Source organism: Diprion similis, chromosome 8 (genome assembly GCF_021155765.1).
Source record: "Diprion similis isolate iyDipSimi1 chromosome 8, iyDipSimi1.1, whole genome shotgun sequence".
NCBI classification, from domain to species: domain Eukaryota; kingdom Metazoa; phylum Arthropoda; class Insecta; order Hymenoptera; family Diprionidae; genus Diprion; species Diprion similis.
The window spans coordinates 767,358-787,836 of record NC_060112.1 but is presented as its reverse complement, the minus strand read 5'-3'; the positions used below and the strand labels follow the sequence as shown (position 1 = coordinate 787,836).

Here is a 20,479-nt window from a genome sequence, read left to right as displayed (position 1 = left end):
CCGGCGAGTTTTTTTTTTTTTTGTTTACGATATCCCCAGTAGGTCTCCTTAACGAAGAAGTAATATTTCTTCGCAGTTCTTCGCAGATTTTTCGTATCATTACTTTCATACGTTGTATGAAAAATCGTTTCTAACAAATATTTTTTCATCGTACATACGCAGTTTGTTCGTCGCTTATTAGCTTCTATCACTTACTGATTTGTTTTTATTACCTCTACGAGAAAGTTATTAGCTGATCGAGTTCGAATGCATGCGCAGGTTTTTAACTAGCAAGATACTAGAACATTTAGAACTGGTTGTCTATAGATAAATGAAAACATCAATTATTACACCGGTCAACACGAATTTCGAGTCTGCGTTCTAGATATCAAATATTGATTTCTTCCACGTGACTAATAAAAGAAAATTTTTTTTGAACAGTTTTAATAATCGTTTAAAGTTTGTTTTTATAGAAACCAGAACGATATTTTTGATTTTAACAAAATTGACCTTTTTTTTCAAACATTTGTTGTAAATAACAATTAAATTTAACATTTAAATCACCTTTATTCGAAAATAATATAATTAATAATAAACTACGAATGTAAAGGAATTGATAAACAACGTTCAAAAATTAATATTCTTCGTACTTCTTCTACGGTTGTTCCAAACAAACTTTCTCATATCGAACTCGTAATCTCCCGCCATACTCTCATTATACTGCACCTGATAACGTCGTTCAAAGTCCATTACATCCTGGTAAAAACGTTTCTCTTGTTCTTCTAAATAGGAACCTATATTATAGCTGTCAACCGAAAACTTAGGGTCTTATTTACCAACGTAAATAGACAAAAGTAAACTTCATAAGTAATAAATGAAGATTCTGGTTATTATTTGACGTGTAGAATCAAAATTTATTTATTTAAATATAAAATTTAAAAAAAAATTTATGTTGAGCTGTGATATGAATCACTGGCATTTACCTCCGTAAAAAACCATAATACAGTAATGGTAAAAAAAAAAAGAAGAACAACAATCACCACAAAACAAAGAATCTGCAGACACCTCCAATCGAATTCAAAGTGCATTCAAAGAAAACTACGCATAAAAGACGCATAAAAAAATCGTCCGCAAATTGAGGTAAAACTTCATTTTCAAATAAAAAAAGAGGAAAACGCAAAGAAAACGTCCAAAAGAAATCTGAAGTGTGATTAATCAGAGTCGATTTATATCGATTTAGACCCACACGATATATATCATATGTATATACAGTTTGTGTCACTTCGGCCAAGTGCACTTTATATATCATGAATCATCTTGGTGTATATAAATGAGCGTAGGCAATGAATTGGCTAGACAATTGTGTATAAAATGTATAAAGGCGAACAATTGTGTATATAGAGATATATCAATTTTTGTTTATTCAGGAAATGATCAGGGTAACATGACGTATGTGCGGTAGGAATATAAGTGTTGGGTGTCTAGGAATTAGAACAATATTAAATGTATTTGGATTGGATGAGTACTTATGGGTAAGTTGACTTCTGTTATCGAATAATTCGGTAAAAGGACAATTAATACCTATATATTATCACGGGAATGTATTCGATGAAGCAAAAGGAATGATTGATAGTGAACTTTCAGTACATGAACATATAACAATAATTAATGGTAACACATCCACTATTGGATTGCTATAAGTTAAATAATAATTTCGCGTTCGCATTTGTCCTTCTCAAATTTACAAGAGCCTACTGACGATATGAGATTTTTATATTAAAAACGAGAGAATGAGGTTACATTAGTAACGTAATATTCGCAATAGTGCGTAATACGGGAAGTTGTATATTTGAGTTGACTGGGCGAATTGCATGAAGCTAAAAGAATAAATTTAAATACTAAGATCTGCTCTTTGTTTGCAAAAATCAAGACAGTTTAGCGAGCAGGAAAGACCGAAGTCAATCCGCGAGCACCACTGTTGATTTAACTCGTAATGTCAAAAGGTCCGACAGGCAGAGAGACCGAAGTACACTCCGCGATGCTTTCCCAGTGAGAAGAGTTATTTAATTCAAATCCAAAAATGTTCTAAGCAAATTCAAACGATTTTGACAGGCAGAAGGACTGAAGTACAATCCGCGATGCGTCGCCAACAAGAAGAGTTAAGGCGCCGCTGAACTGACTTGAAAATATCAAATCGTGACGTCATAAGTACGTGCAGCGCGTCTGAATATTAAACGGTGAAATAACACCGCTGATTTCATTGGCTTGTTCTGTTAGATCCAACCAATGATATCAGTTACAGATCGAGACATACTTCTTGTTGGCCATGAACGGGCCACTGTCACATGAAAAACGTCTATACGAATCGAGTCATGTTTACAAAAAAATAACTGATAGTATAAGTTTTCCCGGATAACGTGTGTGCTTTTGTACGTGTGAATCTCCGTGGCGAGGGTGAAAGAAATTGTGGAACAGTGCAATCAGTGAATATTCAACATGCGGTAGCTCCGATCGGCCATGTTTGTCGTCGCGTGATTTTATTCACTTCATCATTCTTTATTATAAACATTATCAGCGATTTGCCTGAGCAGTGACTGAGATTCACACGTACACTATTATTCAAGCTACGATTTAAAATATTTCCGAGTAAGATTCATACTCTCGTTATCGCAGGATTCGTATAGGCTTTTTCACCCAATTTCCCCGCTTCTGACGGCACGAAATATATACAGGGTGGTTCAGTACCCGGGGACCACCGGGCACTGACGGATTCCTTGTGAAAAAATAAGACTAAAATTTCTCTTGACAATTTTTTTTTAAAGCAACGGTTTTTGAGTTAGAGCCGTTTGAAGTCCATCAATCACAGCGCAGATAGGACCGAGCGCGCGAGCCAAGTGCGAGGCTAGTGTAGTTGAGCCCGATGCAGTGTACGCTAGCCTCGCGCTAGGCTCGTACGCCTGGCCCTATCTGCGTTCCGTGATTGGTGGACTTCAAACGGCTCTAACTCAAAAACCGTGGCTTTAAAAAAAAATTGTCAAGCTAAAATTTTAGTCTTATTTTTTCACAAGGAATCCGTCAGTGCCCGGTGGTCCCCGGGTACTGAATCACCCTGTATATGACATGCCAGGTCAGCGGGGCCTTAATAAAAAATGAATTTAATGAGCAAGGATTCTACGTTAACTCTCAACCACAAGCCGGAGACACGCAGAAAGACCGAAGTGCGATCCGCGATGCGCCACCTCAATATGAATGAACAGATCTGATTCGCTGGTGTGATCGATTAATTTAGCTCTAGTTATTCATAATTTTGCCTTGTTTTGTTTATGCGAAAAATGGCGAGGGAGTCGGTACCGCACGGCAGTTCAAGTGAAGCTCGTTGCTGGCGGCCGCGGTCCGCTAGAGATTGTGGGGTTCTGTTTTGCCCTACACATTCATTTATTTCTGATCGGAAGAATAGATCGATAAAATTGTTTGAATAATATGAATTCTGACACGTTACAAATCGAAAAAAATTGTTTGATGATATAATGGGCGAATTCTGACGCGTTACAAGTTATATTTATAACAATCAATCTTTTGCAAAATCTTATTCAGTTAGAGTAGAGTGAGATAGTATTTTTTGCATTTGAAACCTTCTCGTTTTCAGGTAAAAATAAGAAGTCTGATCTCAACCTAAATGAAGAAATTTTGATTTTACAGTGAGGCCAATGAAACTTCGTGATCTGAAACGGACCAGACTATAATTAGTAACATATTGTATACATAGATAAGAATCAAAATGTTGTAAAACGTAGCAAATTATTGTTTTATACCTCAAAGTAAATTACTTCGTTTGCTACGGAAAATATAAATAGATATATTTGTAACAATAAAAAATTTGCAAAATATTATGGGGTTAAATATTTTAAATATTACTTCTGCTTCAGCAATATTATTTTTCTTTCAGTTTGAGGTTTCTTTTTTGTGATCATGGTTACAGCTTTCGAATAATGTTCTTTTACATGAATTTCGTTTTTAACCTTTTGTGAATTTAACTAGCGCAGTCAAATTTAACCCTTCGTTGGCCATGTACTTTTTTCTATACACCGTTGGCCAACGTATACGAATTCTTCTAAAGCTGTTAACCATTTTGGTACTTACTTTGAGGTTTTTTTTCGACATTCCGACAGTCGTATTAAGAAAATATTTAGCAATTTAGTAATTACAAATTTATTAAGAATATAAAATCGAGTCGAGCGATCATTCTACTAAAAAATCGACATGTAGGAGTGAAATCGTAAAAAAAATATATTTTAGGAATTGACTGTTGATAATGTGGTCTTTCAGAAAAACTTACCACCACTAGCTCTTGTTCAAAAAACCCTATTTATTTCATTTGGCAACCTGAAACAAGGGTAATTTTGTAGGTAAAATATTCGATAAAATCGAACTATTACTAAAAAAACACACCTTTTATTTATGTAATATTTTATTTTTATTGTATAAAGCCTACAACACCATACAAATTCGTCAAGTACCCACTTTAACTGTGCACTGCTTGAGAACTGCTTGATGAAAACTGACGCGGTTTCGTACACATACTTCTTGTACCTGAAAGTTTTTTAGTTGGTCAACGGAGGATTAAGATCCACTTGGCACGTTCCTTTATTTAGTATCGCTTTCGATTTAGAATATACCATATTTTTTTTTATTTTTCCGAATTATAGACAGCACTGGTCGGAAAATAGGAGACAGAGGTCGCGTTGTTGACGTTTCAGAGCTATACCGCTGTAATATTTCGTCCACTTGGAAAGAAATAAATCCCATACAAAGGGTGGGGAATAACACCGAATATTATGAGTTAGAGTTCACAACAAACTACGAGGTCGTGAATGCACCGGGTGGCGCGAAAGTACATCACGTATATTTTCATACCTTTTTGTTCTTCTGCTGATATAAGTTTTGCCTGTTTATTATTGTCTCTATTTTTTTACTGCTTTTCAATTGCCGTTTTGGATGTTTTGGACTTTTTTTTGCTTTGTTATTTTATATTCAGCACTGTAGTTGATCTTATGTTTGTATTTCGGCTGAAACTATTCTTTATTTTTAGCCTGAGTCTTTTATCTTTGATCTTGTTTTACTCATCTGATTGATTTTGAGTTTGTTTATGTTTTTGCTTTTGATTATTTTGATTTACGACATACTGTGTTACTGATCGTCTTCTGCATAGGGAACATCTGCTTTACGCTCTCCTGAATTTATTTGTTTCTTTTTTATTGGTAGGAAATTAAGCTAATAATTTCTCGACTTTACTGTGCTGTTTGGCATTGCTTGTGACCAGACTCCACATAATGCTTGCTTTGGTGTTCTTTTTGCGGCGGTTCGTGTGTAAGACGTTATAGTAGTTTTCATTTGCTCAAGTCAATCTTGCATGAAAATAGTCTGACGATGGCTCATGTTACTCCTGATTTTTTCCGGAATGGCGATAAGTATCTTGTCCATAGATTTAATGGCTTCAGAAATGCGTGAAATACGAAAATAGTAACACGTGTCAAGAAACTACACATTTTCGTTATGATTTTCCAGATATTAGTAACTTTTCTGCGTGAATTCCGTTACGAAAGAGCAATGCAACGTCGAAATTCGACGTATTCCCGTTTGTTTGTTTCTTAAATATATTAAAAATGAGGGTGAATTTGATCTGTTGGTAAAGGTAGAAGTAATCTAGGCAAAAACATCTGAAATGTAAAAAAATCCGCCAAGTTACCCAAACCAAATCAAGAACAACTTAGATATGGCCAGTCTCTGTCGTGAAATCAGGAAAGAACCGCAGAGCCTAACGATCTCTCAGCAAGTAGGTATACTTCGTGAAGTCGGACCTCGCTGTTTCGTGTAGTGATATTGAAACATCATTTCAAGCGCTACGTACTTGGTGGGCACATTCGCTTGATATTTTTTGTATCGAAACGGTCCTACTTGTTCGTGAAGTGTGTGATCCCGTCCAATAATTCCGTCTCCAAGACTATCTGTTACCATCAATAAATGGACTGAATTTGTTTTTTCATGGAATTGTGCATCGGAATAACTGCTTGATGACAGATTGTCTAATATTACTAATGTATGGGATTTGTTACTTTTTTTTTCACTTCCAGTTTAATTGCATATTTTATAAAATTGAAGACTTCATGCGATTCAGTGTATTGATCAGTTAGCTTTGAACAATAACATTATCGTACATTTTCAATTTTGACTGCACATGTGCGTTTCATTCATTTATTTAAAAGCATTTGTTGTTGATTGCAGTCCGAAAATCGTTGCGTGCGAGTGTCAGTACGCGCTAGCGTGCAGGCGCCGTAGGCCCAGCACTCCCGTACACTCGCACGCAACTATTTTCGAAAAGCGTATAGTTATTGTAACGAAGTTATGTTCTCACTCCTTATACATCTTCGCACGGCTGATGTCGATATAACATTCAATCGTCAAATGTTTAATCATTTGTCTACAAAAAAATAAGGTCGCCGCGTCATGGCGTCAGCAAATATTATTATAATAATAGTCAATCTCTAGACTCCAACAGAAGCTCTTCGATTCCAAATATATCCGCTTCTTTCACATATATTCTTTGCTGTGAGATTTCTTCGACTCGACGTGTACTCATAACGCACAGAAAACCCAGTAATTCCTTTCGATGCAGTTCTTAGATTTCTTTTTATTATGTTATTATTATAAGCATCTTCGAACATGGATAGAGAAAATTAAATTTTTTTTTAGCTAGCAAGCAAGAATAAGATATTGGCAGGTAAATTGTACATATCGAAGCTTTGGTCGCTTGTGCCACGTAATGTATTTAAGCAAACTGTTTCCATACAGCATCGAGACGCATCGAGTTTTTATCATGTACAATTTATATTCTCACGTAATTATTCCGCGAATCAATGCGATGGATTAAATTCCCTGATTACTCTGTTGCTGTATCATTCGTAATTGATTTTCAACAAAAATGTGCCCGCCAAGTACGTAGCGCTTGGAATGATGTTTCGATATCACTACACGAAACAGCGAGGTCCGACTTCACGAAGTATACCTACTTGCTGAGAGATCGTAGGGCTTGCGGTTCTTTCCTGATTTCACGGCAGAGACTGGCCATATCTAAGTTGTTCTTGAATTTTTATTGTGATTTGGTTTGGGTAACTTCGCGGATTTTTTTACATTTCAAATCTTTTTGCCTAGAATTCATGACTTTTTGTAAGTATGCGGCAATGATACTGCTGTACCGTACTAACCAATGAACTAATGATAAGCGAACCACAACTCTTATACCTGTTGTGATATGTAGCATTCGTAGTTGATAACTGTATGACTTGTCCGTCATGAGAAACCAAAATAGTCATGCGGCTGATCCAATTTGCGCATGATTACGTAAATAATAATAATAACCACCACCAATACCCGGTAAGATATGTCCCCAAAAAGTTTTCCGGAGACTTGTACGAGGCAAGCGAACGTATTGTTCAGTGACCACCATTATGCATTTGCAGTCCGTTCGAAGATGTTTAATAAAAACACCCGTATTCGCACTAGGAACAAGGGAAATCACAGGAATTCTTGCCTAGCTGTGTCAGCCGAGTCCTCAACCTCAACTCGCCGACTCAGCACCCGAACGACATAATCTGTGACAATATACGTCTACCTCGATTTTCTAATAAGTAGTGAATACACTGCGAAGTGAAGACGATAGATGACAATTTTTTTTTTGCAATTTCATGTTTTCAACCGCCTAACACAACAAGTATAGCTGAAATTTGTCAGTCTCAGTACATGATTCTATTTTACACAGTTTTAAATTCTTAACACTAATTTACCAATTAACAATACATGTCGCTGCAGCATAGGTTTTTTCATAGATTTACATTTAGAAATTAATCTATAGCTCTGATAAAACAACAACAAATCGTAGTAAAGGTTGTCATCTTTCTGTTAGAACACTACGGTGAATCGTCATGATAGTGTATGTCTAAAGTACAACACCACAAGTGTTAAAATAACTTTACAAGTAACACAGTACCTAATACATATTTAACCAGATACTACGGTGAACCGAGAATTTAATGTATAGGTAAAGTACTATAACAATGAGTACTGTCCGTATTATATGTATAATCTATTGGGTTGTGTTACTATTCGCAAGTATTGCAGGACCTAATTCAACCGATTGGAGAAGTCTCATAGAGTTTAGAAGATTTCATACCACTCTGAATGATTTCAGCATTTTCAAATTGATTCTAGCTTTGATTATACTTATTTTAAATAGTTTCACAGGTTTATAAATATCAGCTATTTCAAATGCTTTTAACAACTTCCAGCGATTTGATGTAAAATGATTACATAGGTAGCTGAACAACTATCAAGATTTCATATGTTTCAAATGATGTTGGAACGATTTTTCAAGTTTGTTGGTGATGTAGAACATTTAGAACAATTTTATTTCAAATACGAAAACCACCGGTAGATTCTAAATACGACAAGTTTTTGTATATTTAAAACAATTTGAACAATTCTGTGAGAATCTTTATGATTTAAATCTCTCAACAGTTTATTTTATATCCGTTCAGCTACAAGATAAATCCTATTACTTGTGCCTTTGATTTGCCAGTGTATCAACTATGACGATGAAGTTAGTGACGTTACTGTAACAATGAATGTTTAAGAAAATTCGCTAGTTTGCATCAGCAGAAATGTCTGAGACTTAGGGAACCATTATGAACAAAATAAACTTTAATTTTGAAAAGCTAACTCCACAAAAGTAGTTTTTAAATTGTCTAATAATGATGATTTTTTAGTCTGAGATTTTGCTACACTATAACTTTACTATCTTCAGCCTGATTATCAAATTGTGTGTTGTACTTTCTAATACAACACTTGTACTTCAAATGAAGCTGAGGGTAGCAGCTGAAGTAAGCAGTCAAACGTGTTCAACTTTCTGAAAAAAGAATGATGCAGTTCAGTTTTATCCTCATAATTCTATAATAGTGTTTAGGATTCAAGTTATATGACAAAATTTTTATTTTAGGACTTCACTACCTTATTGGAATAAACCGTTGAACGTTGAGTTGCTAATTTTGGATATATAACTTGGCGGCGATTCGCTGCCGCGAACCTAGATACATACCCTTAAGCATACTGATCGTGCTAGGCTATCTCTAAAGAGTCCGACTCTATCAGGCTGGATTTTCACGGACGCTAAATTGCCACAGCGTTGGCGGTATAAAGTATCACTTACAATCGACTTACAATTAGTGCAATGGCAGTGCAGTGCAGTAGTTTGGAAATACGAACACTATGCGAGCGTTCACAACCGATTGGTGCAGTGGTAAACCGCTTATTGTGAACGCTCGCACGGTATTCGTATTTCCAAACTCCTGCATTGCACTACCACTGCACTAAGTTGATTGTGAATGATTACTTAAGTTATTCCTGAAGATGCGTACCGACACGGTGCAACGGCGTAATGCGGCGCGTAAAAAGAGCGCGGCTGGGTTAGTGGATCTTAGTTATGTTTTCATTCGAAGAATTTAAAGGTCTAGGATTGTTAATTGGAAGTGTAAATAACCGGAGGAGCAGAAGAAGCGAGAATGAAATTCAATAAAATGGTATCAGTTGTTCGGGTAGGAAAATCATCTAATTCATACATGTAATGCATTGAAATGAATCGACTATTGATGTATTTTTTATTATTGTTCATTACTCAGAAGACAAGCCAAGGACGCGTTGCAATATTTTCAGTGTGGACCCTGCAGTAATAAACTCATGAAAAAGCATCTTATGCATAAATGCACGATTCTAGAATAATAAGATTGAGAATAAAACGGATTATTTTCTTAATTCATACAACTGCTAGCCTTTCATTCGATTTCCTTCACGCTTCTTCTTTTTCTTCGTCTATTGGCACTTTCAATTAACGATCCTAGGTTTTTGAATTCTTTGAACGAAAACATAACTGAGATCCACTGATCCAACCACATGGATTTTTTAGCGCGCAATTTTGCCGCTGCTTGGGTACGCGTTTCCACGAGCGACTTAGACCGCTCGTGAAAATTTAGCTTTAAGTTTTGCTCAGCCTAGCAGCCCTGAAAAAACGTGGCGAAATGAGAGAATGAGCAATTTAACGCTGACACAATTGTTGAGAAGCGTGACCACCGTGGTAACCACGGTCTAACATACAGGTCCTGCAACGAATAAAAATATTAGTGGCGGGCTTAGGCACGCTCAAGCATTATTCACAATCGACTTATTGTTAGTGCAGCGGCAGTGCAGAATAGCGTTCACAATCCGTCGGTATTGCAGTGTAGAAGGATTTGCCATTTCGAGTTTCAAGGATTTTCAAAACAAGTTATAAATAATTTAACGAACCTTGTCGAAAATGGATGAAGAAAAAAACAAAATAGTCTTGTGTACCGCCGCAATATTACTGAAAATATTTCTTTTTAGGCATTTACTTTTTTCTTAGCTTCACGGAAGATTGCTAAAGACCGGTCCCATATTACCGGATAATTTTGTAATTTCTCGGTGATTAATTCGTCTATATTAGGCATTTCTCTTGTTAATTTTATGTGAGGATTCTGCGCGAATTTTCAAGGCATCTATTTTGATTCGTCGTGCAGTGCAGAAGCTTGGAGATTGCAAGGTTCTACACTAATCCTACCGTTCCCACTCCCACTCCCACTACCGCCTCCACTAATCTATTGTGAGGAGGGCTCGCATGATATTCGTGTTCCCAACTTCCGCAAGTCCATTGTGAATGATACATTAGTGTCCGAGTTTTTCGGTTCTGAAGCCGCCACAACGTGTCGCTAGTGGTACCGGGAAGTGCTCTCTTTGCCCCTCAGCATGGTCGTGAAGCGGCGATTTTCAGTTGTTACATAACCTGATTTGCTCCGAAACTTGGTGGCAATTTTTTTTTCATTATTGGCGTTAAGAAAAAATAAAGCAATGACTAAAGGTCGCGTGGTGCCAAAGTGTAAAACAGGGTATAAAAGAGTAAAAGAAAAGTATTCGGTTTTCGGCGTCATGGAAAGTTTGATCGTTCATTAGTGAGACACGTCGTACAGGATTGTTTGGACGACAGTTTCGAGCTGTCAAGTGTTGGCAAAGTGTACGATCAACCCTCAGTTTCAAACTATGCAAAATTATATTGTTGATACAAAATACTGGGTAAGGATACAAAACGATAACATATTTCCTTTTCTCTTCTCGTTCTCTGGCTCTTCTCTGCTATTAGGCAATGATTGCGAACGGGACACGCCTGTTGTAAATTTCATGATCCTCATTCTTCCAAGATAATTGTCTTAGCTCTGGGTGATAAGATAAATGGTTTCAATGTAAACAGTCTGGTGGAGATTTAATATTGAATAAGTTACAATGATTGATAACCTCGTAAACCCAACAGCGCCAGATACCTTATTTTTAACACGCATACATCCTCTGCGCCTATTGACAGTCCGACCCCGGAATAAGTGCGCCTAAACCCGCAAAGGGAAGAATTTTTGCAAAAATCGCTATTCTCCCACCACGCGTTATTCCCTACGTCTTTGTACTTCGTTTGTCTCTTTCTTTATTTTGATGTGCGACCTCTTGAGGGGTTACACTACCCTGAAATTTTCTAAAATTTATTTTTTGTTTTAATTATTTTCTCATAGCTTGATCATTAAAGAAAATTTCTGTACCTACAATATTAATGAAGACATTCATTTTTTTTTTACCGCATTGTGCAGCGCTCCACAAGCGAAATTTGACTGCTCGCTCGATACAGGCGTACCGAGGTAGAGTTGGTTAGAATGCAATAGATTACACAGGTCGACAAAAACCTTTTTTTTTTCTGGGTTTCTGTTTTAATGGATAAATTCTGATGCTAGGGATCGAAAAACACCAGAATATCCATTCTTAGCTTTTAAAGTTTGCTTTTGTCTGTTTTACATCGATAAGTAAGTATTGAAGATTTTAATTGATTTTACGAGCAACAGGTGGTAGTACTTTGATCAAAACGGAAGCAAATTGCATATTACTCGCGTAAGGCACAGTAGTGAGTCTGTACTTGTCTATCAAAGCTGTAACAACCGTTTTGGTGTATTACTGAGTTAGAAAATGGCGTCAAGACAGTGTAAACAAGATGTTGATTCATGCTGTTTTATTTGCGGTGAATTCATTAAAGTAAGAAGCAAAAAATTTTCATTGTGCAACAAATTTAAAGCTTTGTGAAGCTTATAAAGCCTACTTTAGCCTGCGAATATGGAACCAAGGTAAAAAATGGGTACCTTACTTTGCCTATATTAATTTAAAATTATATCTAAAATTAAAATCTGAAAAAGTTTCGAACATATTTATATTTTTGTAACTTAAATACTCAATAAGTGTGATTATTATACGGAAAAATCATCAAAATTTACACCAATTCATCTCAATTCTCATACGAGAATATGATGGGAAAATACTTTTGGGGTTTAATACGAGAAAATTCATACAAACATTAGAAAATCACTAAAAATATTCATTTTTGAACTTGATTTTTTTTATCATGTTAAATTTGCATGCTATTACTAATCGTTATTCTCGAATTAAAAAGACTCCGTTGTTCAGTAAAAGTTTTTCTGATTGCAATTTAAAATAGAATAATGAAAAATCCAGTTATTTTCCTTAAAATTAGAAAAATTGCTCTGGTTTTTACAGAAACAAACATCGATAGAAAAAATGATTTTTCCCTTTATTAGTAACATAGAAGAAATCAAAATTTGATATTCATAAGTCAGAGCCAAAAATCGTGTCGACCGGTGTTATTTCTTCGCTTCAATAAAACTAGAATTTGAAATAAAAAAAAAGAATGAACTGGACATGTGCAAAAAAGGATGGGTAAAAAACTCTGCAAGGTGAAGAAAGATAATAAAAGACTTGGCGGTAGAGGTAAACTTACACGAAAGCTAATAGACGTATTGAGCGTTTACTATACGTTAGCGATAAGAAATTATTGTAATTCTGTAGAAGATATGAAAAATGCGATCTGGGTAACTTTTTATCATAAATGTTCAACCACCGAACAGCCTAGACATAAATTTCGTCCGCCTGATGAAACGAGTTGGTGTACGTGGCTAAAAGCGGAAGCACAAGAAAGCTTCACGACTATCAGCGTAAATCGCCACTTCATAAAAGATGTACAGAAAGCAATTCGCCCTGTTTACGAAGCTCTCACTGACTATGATCTGCTCGAACGGTATTTAGGAGGATATAATCAAAACTGTATTGAAAGCCTAAACGGTATGATATGGAAGATCGCACCAAAACTAAGTTTCAGTGGTAGGAAAGTAGTTGAAATAACTACTTACATCGCTACAAGCATTTTTAATGATGGCTATAGCAACATTTTATTAATGTTACACGTATTAAATATAACCATCATGTGAACCAACATGATTGTTATGACATGTGTCATGATGAAAACAAGCATCGTATATCGCTTGCGGAAAAACGGGTGCAAGAAAACACAAAAGAGGCCAAAACAGCTTGGAGAAGGTCAAGATTAGTTCTCGAAGACCAGCGACTTGCTGAGGAAGGACCCCAATATGAAGCACGAACTGCTGATTAATTGTATAACAAGGTAAGCCACAAATTTTCAATGTTTTTACTGTTGAAATCGCGTCAAAACTTTAAACGCGTTTTTCTCGAAACGACATTTTTCGAATTCGCAGGAAAGATAACTCAACTATAATTATTCTGATTGATTTAAAATTACACATTTGTAACATAATTATCTGAATCCGTGAGTGGGATTTTTTTTTCTAATATAAACCGTATTTGTTTGATCCATTTTTTTAAGTGGAAATTTTATGTGACAAACAAACATAAATTTCTGCGTGATACCAAAAATCTATTTTTTTTCCTTTCAGAAAATCCTATGTAGTTCCGTGTATTTAACCGAACTTGACAAGATATTTTAATTTTTTTACGTTTCAGATGAACTGTGCAGCCGTTATCATTCCCGCAGATTGGACTTTGAAAAAAAAATTTGACGTGCTCAGAGACGTGTATCTCCGTCATTTAATAATATTTTAAGATTTAAACAATGCACTTAAGAAGCTAAAAACATGTACTAAAAGTGTGTAAAAATAAAAATAAAATATAAGCATGCGTTTAGCTGGAAAATATTGATGGATACTGAGTCTTATTCTAGCCTCTCAGGGTGGTGTAACCCCTTAATAAGCTCGGCTGCTTAGCGCTTGTCATTTTGTTAATCTTCAAAGAATAACGCATTTCCTTCTCTGGCTTGGAATGGGACATACTGTTCTTGAAATTCACCGAGAACCAGAGGAAACATGCTTATTGCGGGAGCACTTATTCCTGGACCGGACTGTATTTTCCGATTTCCGGGTATACCGATGATTTCTTGCCAGATAACGTTGATACATGTTCCATACTTTGTAGCTAAAATTATTTTCACTTGACATAAAACGGGCACAAATCTTGATCTACAAGAGCAGTAGTAATAGCTAATAGTGTTTGGAGTATCGAAATAATCATTATTAATCACCCATAAGTATTGATCTCATTTGTCACCAGAATATACTCAAAATTGAATAAAGGTTACCAGCAAATTTCTGATTCAATTATTGTATATATAGCTTTAGAATGTCAGACGACAAAGAGGTAACCGCTGTTAAGGATATTGGAACCGTTAGTCACAACGGTCCCATGACTCCTGATTCTGACTACGATGACTATCTGGGAATTCCTGATTCATTCAAACTGTCGTTGGACCAGCACCAGAATGCTGCTGTACTGCAAACCCAGGAAGGAGAAGCAGAGCCTGATAACAGAGGTGAATCTTGGTGAATTCATTTTCTGGGGAATCAATAATTCTTATGTACAAATCTGTCATCTTTTCAGGCCCCGTATCCTTCAAGAAGTTCTCGACAATTCACACCCCAGCAGTGAAATTCAACAGTCAAGATCGCAATGTATTCATCCCTGGGGTTAAAATAGAAGTAAAAATCATTGACAACGAACGCAGTGTTACAACGCATCCATTGAACCCAAATTTATACACAATTCACCTGAAGCATGGGATTTTTGACTGGAAGATAAAGAAACGATACAAACATATACAGATGCTGCACAATCAGTTGAAAATCTACAGAGCTAGTTTAAATATCCCTTTTCCAACCAAAAGTCATAGGGATAGGAGGAACAGTTATAAAAATTATGAATCAATCGGACCAAAAGGCCGAACGAAGGGGGCCTTGCCCAGGTGAGAGTTTTGAAATATTTGCCATTGCTTTCAGTTACAGAAATTATTTTCACCTAAAAGACTAGAAATAAATATCTAGATTCTTTATTCTATGACAAATGGTATCCTGAGAAGAGATGGAAAAAGATTATAAGTTAAACAATTCTGAATTTTAATGTAATATGATAGGTGCAATTTATCAAGAATGTTTATTTACAGATTTCCTAATAAACCGGATGGCCTCGTACCCTACGAACAACTGAGCCACAGAATGCAAGTACTTCAGGAATACTTCGAGAACCTACTTCAAATTGAAATCTATAAACGTCACCCAGATACTGTAATTGCTTTTATAATGAACAAAATCATTCACGCAGTAAAGAGTATGCAATAAGAACTAAAAAAAAAACAACAAATAAACCAGTGCATAAGTCGAAATGTTCAGGTATTAACATGTTTAAATTACAGATTGCCTTTCTGGAGGTATCCCACCTTACCTTCATTGCAGACTTGGGCCTAAACGGAAAAGAAGGATTGATCATGAAGCAAACTGGATCAGGTTCTAAAACTGGCTGTAATATGTGCGGTTTGTTAGAAGGAATGTGCTGCGTCCGTTGTAGCTACTTTTGCACATCTATATGTGGGACTTGGCATTCGAGACATCTTATTGCAAAAGACACATTCATCGCATATATCAGGCCTGCTGATGGAAGAATAAAATCCGTTATTTTGATGGATCAAGGATTCGAAGTTAGTTCGAGAATGTATTCCACAGGCTTGAGAAATGGCTTGCAGATAATGAATTTGAGCAGGCAGATAGTTATCAAATGTCCTACGAGACGGAAGGCTAAGGAATGGATGGAATTCATCCAACAGTTAGCCAACGACAAAGGTGAATAAAATCTTAGTTGATACGCAAAGCTCACAGAAAACAGCATATGTACAAGATGTTTGTGAATTCCAACGAGATTGATAATTTTGAATTTAGGGAAACCCTTTGTACAGAAGAATCCCCATAAATCGTTTGCTCCGTATCGGCAAGCGACACTGGCATCTTGGTATGTCGATGGAGCCGGATATATGTCTGCTGTAGCCGATGCCTTGGAGGGAGCAAAAGAAGAAATATTTATCGCAGATTGGTGGTTGTCCCCAGAAATCTTTCTGAAAAGACCAGCAATTGATGGAGATCACTGGAGACTGGATAAAATTTTGCAACGAAAAGCTGTAAGTACATTGAAGCTCGATTGATGTATTAGTTATCTGACTTATGTATCAAATATAAACTTGTGATACATTTTCATGCCTGTATCTACAAAAATAGGAATATAGACTTGGTGAGTTAGTTTCCAAACATCAATTTTATCACATCTCAAGAATATGTTTACCAAACTACTTGAAAATATTCGTAGATGGAAGGTGTAAAGGTGTTCATCCTGATCTACAAGGAGGTTGAATTGGCACTGGGTATAAATAGTTTCTACAGTAAACAAAAGCTTGTTGAAAAATGTCCGGAGAACATAAAAGTCTTGAGACATCCCGATCATGCGAGAGTTGGAGTCTTTCTATGGGCGCATCATGAAAAAATTGTGGTTGTAGATCAATCACTTGCATTCTTAGGTGGAATTGACTTGTGTTACGGACGATGGGACAATTCCGAACATAGGCTTACAGATTTAGGCACGTATTAAATCCTGCTAATAAAAAGAAAGTTAACGGAGCTGTGACAATTGATGAAAGTCAGAGAATCACATTTAGCAGGTAAACAGGAAGTATTTTTGCAGGTTCTGTTCATCAGTCTAGCGTCTATATTCCAACAAAAGGCAAATTGACGAGTACCAGTAGTAGACCGACAAAAAACCTAAAGGGTCAGAATCACATTTTGTTACCCTTGGCAGTAGCAGCAAACACTGTAGCTATGGCTACAGCAAAATCATTGCCAGTTTTGTAAGTCACACCCGTAACAATAGTTCAGAATCTGTAATCGAATTTTGCATTGAAACGAGTTATATTCACATTTGTAACAATGTACAGGCCAACAACGAGTAGCGAATCTCAGTTGCCGCAATTAAAACCCGGAGATCCGTTACTATTATCACCTCCTGATGTGGTAGATTATATGAAATGTAACACTCCAGAGTCACAGAGAAGAAATATTTTCGATATGGCGAAAACGACTGTTGACAAAGTGAGGCATAATGTTAGGATAAAGAGGCAGGAGTGGATAAACATGGTGTATAGTCCAAATGAAGGGAGTAGCGATGAAGAAGACCAAGTTGACGGGTAAGTTAAATTTCTTTCACAAATTGTAAAGATCTATTACCAAAGAATTCTTTATCACTGTTCCGGCTTTCAGGGCAACTTTGGAAACACCATACGGAGATGGAGAGGGCATGACATGTGATACTGCTGACATTGCCTTTGGCTTGTCAGGAGGTGCTAAACTTTGGCTTGGCAAAGATTATACAAATTTTATAGTAAAAGATTTTAATAATCTTGACATGCCTTATCAAGATCTAGTAGATAGGTGTACAACCCCTCGAATGCCCTGGCACGACATTGGCGTAATGGTTCAGGGTGCAAGTGCGAGGGATGTCGCTCGACATTTTATACAGAGATGGAATGCTGTTAAGGTGAGCAGCACCTGAAGATCTCATTGCTCTCAGAATGAACTTCAATATTCTCACTTATTTTCAGCTAGAGAAAGCAAAATTGAATGCGAGTTTTCCGTTCCTGTTACCAAAATCCTACAACGATTGCAGCAGCAATATTCCATTCATACAGTCCACTGCTACGTTCAAAGTCAAATGCCAAGTATTAAGATCTGTTAGTTCATGGTCAGCGGGTTTTCTCGAACCAGACACATTGGAGCAAAGCATACACGAGGCTTACATCGAAGCAATAAGTACAGCTAAAAGGTGAGAAACTATAAATTATTATTCGAATTATCTCGATTATTTTAGAAATAAAATTGGAGAAAAGTCAGATAATTTTATAATCATGGCGACCATCTGTGAATTGAACTAGGCTCGAAAACTATATGGTTGGCGTAGTATGATTAGTTTTATAATAAATTTTTCCTCTCATGGATTATTCATATTAGCCTGCATAAATTATAGCTTTCGAATTTCCTGACGAATATATTACTGTTTCTTCGTTGGAATATTTCATCATGCAGAGGAATTACAGATAGAGCGACTTCACTTCAAGCAATTCTTCTTGGTAACCGCTTCATTAACACCTGCTCGTTTCTTACTAGGCGTTGGCATGTTAATACTTTTCATTTGAATTTCAAAATAATCACCAATTACATTTTTGCATGGAAACCTTTTATAATCATTTCATTGGTAGAGAATTGTAACTGAGTTGAGCTGTAGCTTGTGTGGGTAAAAACACTTCTCTGTATATAAACATTTATAAATGAGTCCCTACATTTTTTAGGTACATTTATATAGAGAATCAGTTCTTTATAACACTTGCTTCAGTAGAAGGTGATATTGTGAAAAATCGTATTGGCGAAACGCTGCTGAAGCGAATAATACGAGCCCACAGAGAAGGCTCTGTGTTTAGAGTATTTGTCGTAATGCCTTTGTTGCCTGGTTTTGAAGGGGAAGTAGGAGGTACGACGGGAACAGCTTTACGTGCTATAACGCATTGGAATTATGCTTCCATATCAAGGTATGTGAACTTTATTGAAAATCTTTCTAACAAGATGAGTCCAACTTCTAAAGCAAGAATATACGAATTGCAGAGGAAAAGATGCAATTCTGGTTCGTTTGCGGGAAGCTGGTATACCAGATCCCAGCGAGTATATAACATTTCATGGCTTGAGAAACCATTCGAAACTAAATGGCTCGATGGTGACAGAACTCATCTATGTTCATAGCAAATTAATGATCGTTGATGATTGTACAGTGATTTGCGGCTCTGCAAACATTAATGACAGAAGCATGGTAGCTACTAGGGACAGCGAAATTGCAGTTATAATTCATGTGCGTTATTTTGACTACATATTTTATTCGTCTATGCTTTTATGATAATGTATAAATCAGCAAAATCGGGTTCTGGAAATCATCAATTATTGTACAGGATGAAGAATTTGATGATGGGCGAATGAATGGCATGTCATTTGCATGTGGTAAATATGGAGCCTCCTTGCGCAAACAGCTCTTCAAAGAACATCTAGGTGTACAAGATTTCGAAGAAGAAATCGGTTTGGAGGACCCGGTGAAGAAATCTTTCTATCATGACATTTGGCGTGCCAGAAGTCAACTAAATACCGAGATGTTTGAAAGAGTAAGGCAATATAAAAATCTAGTTGGATGACTAATTTCAAGTGATGATTTTTTTTTTGCTTATGGCAGGTTTTTAATTGCATCCCATGCGATACTGCCGTCAACTTTACCGTGCTGAAATCATATCAGGATGATACTCCACTTTGCTTGTCTAATCCAATTCAATCTGAGCAATTAGTGGCTAACATTAAGGTATTGATACAATTGAATATTAGAGTCTTAGTGTAATGTATTTCAACCATCAAGATCGTTTCAATATATATATTTTTTGTATTTGAAGGGGCATCTTGTGAATCTACCACTGAACTTCTTGTGCAACGAAGTTCTCACCCCTAATGTTGGCACGGTTGAAGGGATTATGCCAACGTCGTTATGGGTATAAAGAGTGTGAGTTCTACTTTCAGATGACTAAAATGTAAAAAAATATATCCATGCATAACAATAATAGGTTAATCGATAATATTTAACATTACATAAGTGCAATTCCAAGTAGCTACCCTAAAAGTAATGAAAACATTGTACAAGTTCTTTTTTGATATTTGATCGTCTTGAAAAATGCAGACAGCTATGGTTGGAAGAGTTACTCAAAACTTAACCTTCATTCACACCACCTCCTGATAATTCAGGTGTATTGCATTTAAAACGACTGTTACACTTGAAATAATGGGATATTTTGGTCTGAAAAAATTCTTGGGTTTTCCACCCCAAAGTGTGAATGAAGATTGAGGTTGTTTTTGTGGTTATGGATTGGATTAATCAGTGGTATCAGCTGTAAATACCTATAGACATAAAACTTTTTGACGAATGTTTAATAATGTTTTCCCGTTATATTTGAAATGTTTTTGCAATTCTTTTTTTAAATGTGCTGTCTACAAATGATATATAATATGTATAAAATAGTGAAGCTAAAGTCAGTAGCAATAGTAAACAGTCAGGCGTTCCAAACTATTCCTGAAAA

At 36.2% G+C, this 20,479-nt stretch overlaps 1 protein-coding gene across 2 annotated transcripts; it reads left to right on the top strand.

The window, feature by feature from the left end:
* Window positions 1–11,040: 11,040 nt before the first annotated feature.
* LOC124409046 (phospholipase D2) lies at window positions 11,041–19,964 on the top strand. 2 transcript variants are annotated; one of them, XM_046886439.1, is made up of 16 exons: window positions 11,041–11,169; window positions 14,625–14,821; window positions 14,890–15,250; window positions 15,449–15,569; window positions 15,698–16,121; window positions 16,218–16,453; window positions 16,639–16,906; window positions 17,011–17,173; window positions 17,261–17,509; window positions 17,583–17,859; window positions 17,924–18,144; window positions 18,668–18,904; window positions 18,978–19,218; window positions 19,316–19,522; window positions 19,591–19,713; window positions 19,802–19,964. In XM_046886439.1, the coding sequence occupies exons 2-16, from the start codon at window positions 14,632–14,634 to the stop codon at window positions 19,901–19,903; spliced, it is 3,420 nt and encodes a 1,139-aa protein (XP_046742395.1). In that variant the 5' UTR covers window positions 11,041–11,169; window positions 14,625–14,631; the 3' UTR covers window positions 19,904–19,964. The 2 variants fall into 2 exon arrangements, with proteins under 2 accessions (XP_046742395.1, XP_046742396.1); XM_046886440.1 differs by lacking the exon at window positions 11,041–11,169 and adding an exon at window positions 14,363–14,498.
* Window positions 19,965–20,479: the final 515 nt, after the last annotated feature.